The following is a 10,162-nucleotide window of genomic DNA, read 5'->3' on the forward strand; positions in this document are numbered from 1 at the left end:
GGGCGCAGCAGCATTTGGTGTTAAGAGGGAACTTGAAACACCAGATTCTCAACTCTATTTTCTTGTTGTTGTTCTCTTTTTCTTCATTTCTGTTTTTTTTTTCCCCCTTCCCCTCCCGACGACGCTATCTCGGCGACGACATTCGTTTTTCGCGACTGTTTACTTGCCCCGCCATCTACAACACCGGTATTTAATTAGAAGTAAACACCACCACCACCACCACGATGGCTCCCACAAGCCCACCACCACCAACCTGGGCAACCCTCGGCCGCGCAACCGCCCTCACCCTCACACCCCACCTCCTCCCCCGAGACCACTCAGTTATCTCCAAACGCGCCCTCGCCGTAACCGACGCCCAAAAAGTCACCCTCGGCGTCATCGCCGCCTACGTAGTCGGCATCGCCATCCTCTGGAACGTGCCCTACATCCGGTGGATCCTCTGGCCCTTCAAGATGCTCGTCATCGCCTTTCACGAGTTCGGGCACGCAATCACTTGTGTGCTCACCGGCGGGAAGGTCAAGTCCATATCCCTTGACCCCAGAGAGGGGGGGGTGACGCACATGCAGGGTGGGAGGTCAGGATTAACTCTACCGGCCGGGTACCTCGGGAGTTCGCTCATCGGGGCGTTGCTCACGTTTGCGGGCTTCAACATCAATGCGAGCAAGGTTGCGAGCATTGTTATCGGGGTGGCGTTTTTGATGACGGTTTGGTGGGGGAGGAGGGATTGGCTCACGGTCGGGACGGTGGTGGCGGCGGTTGGGTTATTGGTGGGGTGTTGGTTTATTAGGGGGGCGGAGGCGTTGAGGTTTGTGGTGTTGTTTATTGGGGTTATGAGCAGTTTGTATAGTGTTTGGGATATTGTAAGTCTCATACCAAACACACACACACACACACACACACACACACACATACAAGCTGGGTTTGGGATGGGGGGTGTTGCTGACAAAGGATAATAGTGCGATGATTTGATCCTGAGAAAGGTTAATAGTTCGGACGCGAGTGTGTTTGCAAAGAGGTATGGGGGCTCGAGTCAGTGTTGGGGGGTTATCTGGTCGGTGATTTCGCTGTGTTTTATGGCGGCGGGCATTGTGGCGGGCATTGCGGCTTTTCCACAGAGTGCGGAGCAGCAGAGGGAGGATGCGCAGAAGTTTATTCCGACGAGGTTTTGAAGGGGTGGGAGTTCTTGATTTGGGGGTGAGGAAGTTGGGACAACAGAACAGGGTAATGGCAGAGTTGGGGTGTACGATGGTTACTTGGTCGATCAGGTGGATAGGGATATGTATGAGCTAATGATACCCACGGTTTTCTTTCCTTCAACAGCTCCACTGGCTATGTTGTGGGAACTGAGCTGGTGACATCTTGGGTTTGATGGGTGTGAAAACAACAGCTGGAGATCGGCAGAAGAACAATCTCGATCAAGGGTTGCATCCCCATCCGATCGACAAGCCATCAGCCCCTGAGAGCGACCAGAACAAGACTCGTTGCCAACGCCGGCAGTCCCTCGTCAACCACCAACTTCTCCCCTTCCACCTTCCACCCCTTCACATCCCCCCACAAAACCCCCTCCACCGTCGTCACATTCGTCCCCCCCAAATCCACCTCCACCCTCCCTTCCAAATCCGCATACCCCCCATTCACCACCCCAACCAACCCCTTCTTCTTGTCTCCATCAACCCACACCGCCGCGTCGACGACCTCAACCCTCTCATTCCCCCTCACCCTCGTTCCCACCCCCCTCGGCCCCTCGACTTGATCACCCCCCACAACAAACCCCCTCACCATCCCCCCCGTCACAACCTTAGCCAACTGCCCATGCGCCTCCGCAAGGACAGTGCTCGTCGGCCAAAGCCAGCTTATGATCCCCTTGGCACCATGGTTAAAAGCCAAAACATTCATCGCGTGCTCCTCCCCCACGGTGGGGTCCCTCAGCCAGTAATCCTGCCCGTGGAAACTTTGGGGGTTGTGGAATTTTGTCTTGGGCCAGAGGCCGAGCCAGCGTTCGTGCTGGCCCAAAGTGTCGAGGCGGGAGGGGACGTCCTGGACGATGCCGAGGCAGTTGTCGCAGCCGCAGTCGCCGTGGGTGAGGTTGCAGGCGGTGTTCCATTTGGAGAAGGTGGCGTTTATGCCGATGGGGTAGACGTCTGACATGAGGATGTCGGCGCCGGAGCTGTACTGGGCGAAGTGGTAGTTTTGGCAGTTTAGGGTGATGACGCTGGGGTGGTACGGGTCCAGCTCCCGGATCCTGGATCGGGCGGCGACGGGGAGGTGGAAGGGGTCTTGCCAGCCGTCCGGTCTTCGTGCTGTAAGCATAGAAACGATGGGGGTTTTTCGAAAGGGGGGTTGGGTGCATACTCATCCGCGGTCCAGTACGCAAAAAGCCCCTCCTTGGCCCTCGCCCGGAGAACGTTCTCCTCGACATAGCTCAGGTTCTTGTACCCATAGCGGAGGTTGTACATGTATTTCAGATCAATTCCGTCCATGTGACTCAACACCTCCGGAATCTCGGCCCAACTGGCCAGGGGCACCATCCCCGTCAGCCCCAAGTCTCGGTACGCATCGATCAGCTTGGTGTCGTTTTCTCGTAGGAAGTTGTCGTGCGAAGCGTAGAACCCATACGGTAGGTACGGCTCAAAGGTATTGTTCGAAGCGGCGTTCTTCACCCAAAGCCCGCCTTTCCAGCTGTCGATCCGGGTGATGCTCCCGTTTGTTTTATCCGGCAAATACGAGACGTTGGCTGTTGCCGTCCAACTTGGCTGACCTGACTCCGGGGCGCCGTAGAGAACGACCGGGTAGGGCTCAAGTCTGGGGGGGCCGAGATGGGAAAGGTTGAACGGGAAGCGGTTGCCTGTTGTGTTGACTGGAACAGTTGCTTGAACCAAAGGGGCGTCGGTCTCGGCTGAGTTGATGGAGAAGACGAGCCTGCCGGCCCACCGGGTCGTGGAGTTGGTAGGCGGCCAGATGGTGCCGTGGTACGGGGAGAAGGCAGCGTTGACGACGAATTCACCGGTTGTTTCGGTGGAAACGTAGAGGCTGTATCGGGGCTGGAACTGGACGTGGAGGAGAGGGCAGCCGCAGGGATGGGGAGGGGGTTCGACTGTCTGTCCGCCTGGGTCGAAGTTGGGATACCTGTTGGTGTTAACAATTATCCCTGATAAGATGTGAGGAGAGAAATTACCCAGCTTCATACACCTTCCCGCACCATCTCGGCCAATCTGGGTTATTTCCCGTCTGTTGAGAACTCACCGGTGATACCAGCAGCACGCACGTCACCACGGTTGTCCATAGCTGTGACCAAACCATCCTGCTTCCACCTTTCCAACGAGATAACGTTGGTGTCATTGAAGAAGAGGTGAAGAGCGGGGAAGGCCCGTCTTATGAGATATGCTGTGTGATATTGCCCACATGCAGCCCACACTTTATCCGCGGGCAGGGTTCGAGAGACGATCGCGGGCTGGCGCATCCCGGGTAGCACCCGCAAATGAGGAGCTCTTGTCCGCCGGGAGTTGCGACTGTGTGGGTGTAACATTGCATATCGATCAAAGGGAAAGGTCCCGTTCCGACCTAAAGTCTCTGTTATCATCCATTGTTCGCTTCTAGGAGTCGGTTGCCATGAGCCGGAAATGCAAATCCATGTCCTCTCCCTGTTTGATCTTGTAAATGTTTGGTTGAAGCGATCTAATTCTCAATTATGGGTATCGTTGAAGACATTATCCCCTTTTCTCTTCATGTTCTCGTATCCATTTGTTCTTTTCCCCCCTTCCCCCTTCCCCCATCAATCACACCATCATCCCATCACCTCCCCAAATGCCTCCTCTCCACCCACCTCAAAGGCACATACAACAACCCCGACACGACAAAAGCCAACTCAAACCCAATATCCCCCGTCGTCCTCGCAATCGGCCCCGTCCACCACACCTGCGCCATACTCGGCACCACAACCGCAAAGCTCAACGCCACACTCCCCAGCGCCGCCACCCCCCAAGGTAGCAAACCCGCATCGTTCCACGCCTCAGGATCATACCTTCCACAATCCCCCTTCCTATACACAAAATGCTCCACCAGCACCACCCCTAAAAACGCCGAACTCCAGTACCCAATCAACGCAAGAAAATTCTCCATGTTCAGAAAGAAATCGTCCGCCGCCGCGATGCTAACAGGTATCATGATCGCCACGAGCACAATACTAAACATATACCTGGGCACCTTGAACAGCACCGGCACCAACATCTGGAAGTTGAGCGTGATGCTGTACGACGTCGCCGCCAGGTTCCCAAGCAGGGTAAAAGCAAGGACAACAACGAGGAACTTCCCGAACCCGCCCGCCGGAGCGAGCATAGCGTCCAGGATGCCGCCGACAAGCGTCTCGTTGTACTTGTCCTGCCAGGTGGGGTTGTTCGGGATCGCACCACCGACAGCCGCGCCCAACGTCATTAGCAGAATCGTTGGGGTCGCCAGGCCAAAGTAAGAGTAGCAAAAGATCTTGACAGAAGACGTGTCGGGCTTGAGGTAAGTGGTGAAATCGGATGCGAGGCACGCCCACGGGACCATGTACGAAGCCATGATCATGCCATAAGACAGAACAGCGGACGCTTTGGCCGGTTCGGCAGGGACCTGGTTGGCGAGGTCCCTTCCTCCACAGCCGGCGGCGACGATGATGGCGATAAAGGCCGGAATCCAGGCGTAGCGCTCGTAGATGTGGAGCCACTTGTAGCCGCAGAAGGAGATGACGAGGGTGACGAGGGAGATGATGACTATGCCGACTGTGACGGAGAGGTTGCCGTCGGCTACGGCGGAGAGGCATTGGCCACCGATGACGGCGATGATGATGCAGAAGCCGGTCATGGTGGCCAGGTTGAGGAAGACGGGGATGGAGACGATGTAGCGGCTGGGGTTAGGGTGTAAGTATTTTGTTATTGCGGAGGGACAGGCGGGTAGCTCACCCGAAGCTGTATCTGGCTTGGATCATTTGTCTCATGCCGGTTTTTGGTCCCAAGGTTGCGAGGTAGGCCGGCAGGAGGGTGGTCAACAGGACGAAGAACAAGATGACAAGGGAGCTGTCTCTGAGACTGAGCCCAGAGGCAGGTCCGATCATGCCAAAGGCGATACTGTTTGTTCGTTCTCTTGTCAGTTTCTTGTTATTATGTCAAATGGCAAAGGGTACTCACGGCAAGATATTAGCATTCATAGACCACCACAACGTGAAAATATTGATCGTCCTATCCACCGTCCTCTCCTTGACAGGAATCGGCGCCACACCTCTCAACTCAACTCGCCCAAAGACAATGGCCTTGTGAGCAAGATCACGGATCCGAGTCCAAGCAGCAACAGGGCCATCGTTGGTGGTGACTGCTGTCGTGTTCTTCTCGGTATCAACATCAACACCGTATGGTGGTTTTTCCTCCAGCCTGTCGTCCGTGGTGGCCATCTCGACTGCTCGTTGATAAGACGGAAATCTTGGATGAACCGTCAAACTTGGGATGAAACAACAAAAAAAAGACAATATAAAACCAAGATATAAAGTCAACCCAGAAAATGAGTCAACCCTACACTGCACGGACAGGTATTAAGCTGAAAAAAAGAAAGAAAAAACCTCTCTTCCTCTGCCGAGCCCAGATCTGTTTGGCTTAGAGCTTCGTCTCTTTGAGGTGCAGGAGTGAAGGTCCAAGACCCCACCCCCACTTTGATAGCTTGGCCCGGGGTGTTTTGAGACTGAGTCATCGTGATCGGGCAGAATGGAGAATGAGACATGGGCTATTCTGCTGTGGGACTGGTTTGACGATCGAATTGAAGGACTCGGCTTGTAGAATATTTTGGCGTGGTGATGAAAGTGCCGAAGGGTAGCATCGGTATCTGTCGGGAAGTGGCGACAAAAAAACGGCTGCGATGCGACCTCGAGATCTGGACGGCTCCCGCCATTTTTGATGGAGATATCAGATGAACTCTTGTTGCTTGCCATGGCTAGACATAAAAGCTCAGGTTTCCAACAAAAAGCCCAATGTAATGGTACTTCTTTTGTTGCTTGTATGGTTGGTTACTTTGATCTGATGTTGAAGTGACGGGGTGTGTGCGTGTGTGTACCAGGGTTGGGGTTTAGAGTGCGTATATTGCCAAGATCTGGTGATGGGGTCAAGTGGGGACAAAAAAAAGAAAGAAAAAACATACAACACCAGGGATTCCCCAGTGGTCACCCACCTGAGTACTGATCTGGCGATATGTCACAGTTAACCCAACAGCAGGCCGCGCCACATGTGGGGCGCAGGACGTCCCCAGCCAATCATTAAGGAAGTCAGGAAACAGCCAATCAGGGTTGGACGAAGTGCTATGGCGCCAAGACCCACGAGCACTCTGCAGGATGCAAGATGCTAAGGATGATCGGAGGCATAGCACCACGAGCACATCGCAGGATGCAATGTGCTAAGGGTGATCGGGGCCGTAGCAGGGCGAGCACCTTAAGGTCCTAAGGTCTATATATACGGAGGAACTGGCTGGTGTAGATAGACAGTTCCGCAGTATGCAATACAAGTCACAATCGTTGGTATCTAGACTGTTGTGATTGAGACAAGCCATTTATTGTATACTGTTTAGCTGTACCGAACCAGGATTTTTCAGAAGTGCCTTCAACCAGTATCCCTTTCAGAGGTTCTGGATAGGGGTTCGTCACAGAAATCCGGGGATTTACTAAAACGTTTGTTCGATCTCGTAGCCTTACTATCGATTAAACGTAGCGAACCCCTTTTATAAGGGCTCAAAAAACCACTACCTGCCAATCGCATTAGCACCGCTATCGAGAAAATAAACCTAAAGAAACATTTTAACATTATATAAACTTAGATATTAGTATACTGCCGGAAGCGCTAAAACGTATAGATGGTTATTCGTAGGTTTCTTAGTATGTAAGTACCAGGTTATGCCGGAGATCTAGAGCGGTAATACCATCCATAGTGTGGTAACTATAGAAAATATTTAAGTAGTAATAAAATAATAGAGGGCTTCCCCTTAAGCTTCTCAAAATAGGATATTGTCTAGTAATTTCACCGTCCACTCAGAAGGGGGCCCGATGGTCTCTACCCCTAAGGATATCGAAGTGTTAACCGGGACGGGTTAAAGTATCGTATCGTAAAGTTGGCTGTTTTGCTGCCCGTAAAGACATAAAAGTGGTGTTAGGTTGTACTACCAAGGCCTGTTGTCAGTACGATGCGCGCCAATGAGAGCATTTGCACACTGACCTCTTTTTCGACCTAAGGCAAGTTGTAACTCTCCTGCGTTTGCCATGGATGTTAATCTCGTGCTCATAGACGCCAAGGGCGCATTGACAACATGTCTTGGGCCACCTGGTACATTGCTCTGAGGGGGAAGTGTTGCATGATGAGCTCGACCTGAGCTGGAGCATATCTATTGGTTCTCTGTTCAGCTCTTGGGACATCTCAAGCCATTCATTAACCGGTACTTGAGGCCCGCCTTACCGTTACACAACTCCTCAACGTATGTCGAATCATGGACACTTTAGGTAGCAGAGAGACAACATAGGTAGCGAAGACACATTGAATAGCAATAACATTTTGCCCAATCCGATTTGCCTCTTCCCTCTTCAATGCGATGCCTCCAGTCATGATGAGCCACCTTTCGGTCCTTTTCGAACGGGTTGTTCTGCGGTGAACCCGATGGCTTCCGATTCACCAGTCAGAGATATACCTTTGACTGTTACACAACTTCTTTTATACATACTGCATATGTACTACCGTTGTCATCATGTGATATTCCGTCTCGATAAAGCCCAAGTCAGGCTAATTAGGCTCTGATGAATTTTCTTCCCTGACAACAACAACAACTACAACAGTTACCCAGACACCGAGTTCCAGTCCCCGAACCCTGGAAGTGCACCTACCAACAATGGATTCCGTCCACTGTTCACACAAAGAACTTCCTTCCTACCTCTACCGAATACAGGGAAAGACGACCCAAACACAATATGACACATCCGAAGGTCTCGAAGCTAGGGACACCACGACACTATTTGGGAGGACATCAGGCCAGGACAAATTCAGCAAAGCTGTCTACAACCAATTTGACTGGTATTTCGAAGGCCGCACTCAATTCATCTCTTTCTTTTCAAGCAAAGACCATGCAACCAATTGGGGGCATAAACTCAAGAAATGGAGACGAGGAAGCCGCAGTAATGATGACTGGAGCATCCTCACCATCGACACATCTTGCCTCGAAAACACGTACGTGTTCAAGCTCAGCACAGTGATTGATGAGTTGGGGGTACAAATCCCGCAAAAGGCAGGGGATGCCCATAAGGATGGTGCATATTTCTGCCTGTACAGAGTGCCACCTTGTGCGATAGTCAGCAAGAAGACGGGAAGCGAAACAGACGAGTTCGACAGTATAGGTAGGTAAGCCCACTTTCCATTTTTGGCTGACAGACTTTGACTGACTGCTATTTCACGGTGGTACCTACCTAGCACGAGAGGTCTCAGTCCCGCGCAAGCATACCTGCAACTTGGAAGACTATCGGACACCCACCCTCCCCGACGAAGATGTTTCAGCTCAAGTTCCTGACGGGGCTGGATCGCTTTGCGATCTGCTCAGAGATCTTTCTATTGCGACGAAAGGATGAAGAACATTGGAGTCGGCTTTGGCAGATGGCGGGGTCTGTAATTTGCTGAAAATTGTGTGTTATGAGGCTTGATTGACTACCTGGCTAGGAGTACTTGATATAGACGAGATGATGGCTGAATATATGTTGATTGACCCCCTGTGACATCCCTGAATACCCCTGACCAATACATTGCTGTCATGGGGTCCATAATCCTCTTCTTCACCATAATTATCATCAACCTAGGTAGGTAACTATGGGTCACCGTTGTTTTACACTGGGCCAGCCTTTCAATCCCATAACCCCCTCACCAATCACAAGGAACCTCATGCCAGGACGTGGAGGAACACGTAGCAAACTTATTGTCGTCCGAGCAGAGCGCCCACTCACTGTCAAACACCTTCATGCACCGCTTCTCTTGACCCTGGAACTTGAAGTGCATCCTCTCCCTCTTCTCATCAATACAAAACTCGATCATTCCAGGCACGGAAGTCTGCCGGCAGCCGTTGGCGCCATTGACGTCGTACCTGCCAAAGGCTGTGATGAAGTAACCGTTGGAGGTACAGGCGACGGTGAAGCAGTAGGTCTGGAGGTACATGCTATCTGCCGCGGCGGTTGTCGCGAGGGTTAAACCCGCGATGAGCGAGGAGATGGAGAGACGCATTTTCAGGGGTGTGTGAGATGACACACAAACTTTGGGAGAGATTCTGGGTGGGTACTGGGCTTACAGCTGAAGAGGAGGGCTGAACCCTGTACTTGATCGAAAAATGTTGAAGGGATAAAGACACGAGAACTTTGACGACCTTCAGATCGGGGGAGTTTGATGAATTTATAGGTAGATCAAACAAAACTCATTCTCCATTCATTTCTAAGCCAGGCTTTCCATGGTGTTTGCCTTTGTTCTCAGTCAGCCTACCGATTCCCGATCTATCTCTATTCCAAGGTAGGTAGGTAGCTGCAAGAGCTTGCGTCACATTTCGCCCCAGCTCAGCCAGCACACTATCAATACCCGACTTCATCCAAATTAAAGCTCGTACTTTTTAAACGAATCACCAGAAGTGTGTTTCACTCCATGGGATGGTTACCTAGGTAGGTAGAACCACAACCGTCGACAGTATCACTTGGTTCTTAGCAATATAAACCATCGGCTACAAAGCTACGACTTTTACGAGGCATGCAGCCATGGGCGCATTATCTTATCTTTATAGTCTCCGGAGTCCTCCGCCGGTCAAAATGTAAATGGGAGGGGTAGCGTTGTACCAGGCACCTATTTCCTCCATTGGCATTGGGGGCCAAGCGGGCCCGGAATCCATTTGAATACCTACGCGATCAGGTCGTCTTCCAAGTCATCAAACATTTCCCTCTTACCGAGATAGGATGACGTTGTAATAAGGTAGCTATGGACTTCGAAAAAGAGGAGAATTATTGCCACAACCGGTGGTGTTGAACAAACAAGGGGGTTGTTTACTTACCCCTGAATTACCCCTAGCAACCGGACCTTGTTCCCGCTCATCAATGCAATCACAATGAGCACAACTATTCGCACGCACACAAAATATCCGT

The 10,162-nt window shown here is 51.8% G+C and overlaps 4 protein-coding genes across 4 annotated transcripts; 2 read left to right on the forward strand and 2 right to left on the reverse strand.

Moving 5' to 3' along the window:
* Positions 1-224: 224 nt before the first annotated feature.
* QC764_208790 (uncharacterized protein) lies at positions 225-2,293 on the forward strand (the record flags this gene model as incomplete). The annotated part of the gene is made up of 2 exons (XM_062944588.1): positions 225-860; positions 957-2,293. 2 exons carry the CDS (start codon positions 225-227, stop codon positions 1,167-1,169), a joined length of 849 nt encoding a protein of 282 aa, XP_062803444.1. The 3' UTR covers positions 1,170-2,293.
* QC764_209000 (uncharacterized protein) lies at positions 1,272-3,339 on the reverse strand (the record flags this gene model as incomplete). The annotated part of the gene is made up of 4 exons (XM_062944606.1): positions 1,272-1,515; positions 1,681-2,293; positions 2,353-3,126; positions 3,176-3,339. 4 exons carry the CDS (start codon positions 3,337-3,339, stop codon positions 1,450-1,452), a joined length of 1,617 nt encoding a protein of 538 aa, XP_062803445.1. The 3' UTR covers positions 1,272-1,449.
* A 453-nt stretch (positions 3,340-3,792) lies between these two features.
* On the reverse strand, positions 3,793-6,212 carry QC764_208780 (uncharacterized protein; the record flags this gene model as incomplete). Its single annotated transcript, XM_062944587.1, has 3 exons — positions 5,166-6,212; positions 4,941-5,105; positions 3,793-4,885 (listed from the first exon to the last, which is right to left on the reverse strand). Exons 1-3 carry the CDS (start codon positions 5,423-5,425, stop codon positions 3,793-3,795), a joined length of 1,518 nt encoding a protein of 505 aa, XP_062803446.1. The 5' UTR covers positions 5,426-6,212.
* A 1,678-nt stretch (positions 6,213-7,890) lies between these two features.
* QC764_0040290 (uncharacterized protein) lies at positions 7,891-8,400 on the forward strand (the record flags this gene model as incomplete). Its single annotated transcript, XM_062940283.1, has 1 exon — positions 7,891-8,400. One exon carries the CDS (start codon positions 7,891-7,893, stop codon positions 8,398-8,400), a length of 510 nt encoding a protein of 169 aa, XP_062803447.1.
* Positions 8,401-10,162: the final 1,762 nt, after the last annotated feature.

This window comes from Podospora pseudoanserina, chromosome 2 (genome assembly GCF_035222485.1).
Source record: "Podospora pseudoanserina strain CBS 124.78 chromosome 2, whole genome shotgun sequence".
Lineage (NCBI taxonomy): Eukaryota > Fungi > Ascomycota > Sordariomycetes > Sordariales > Podosporaceae > Podospora > Podospora pseudoanserina.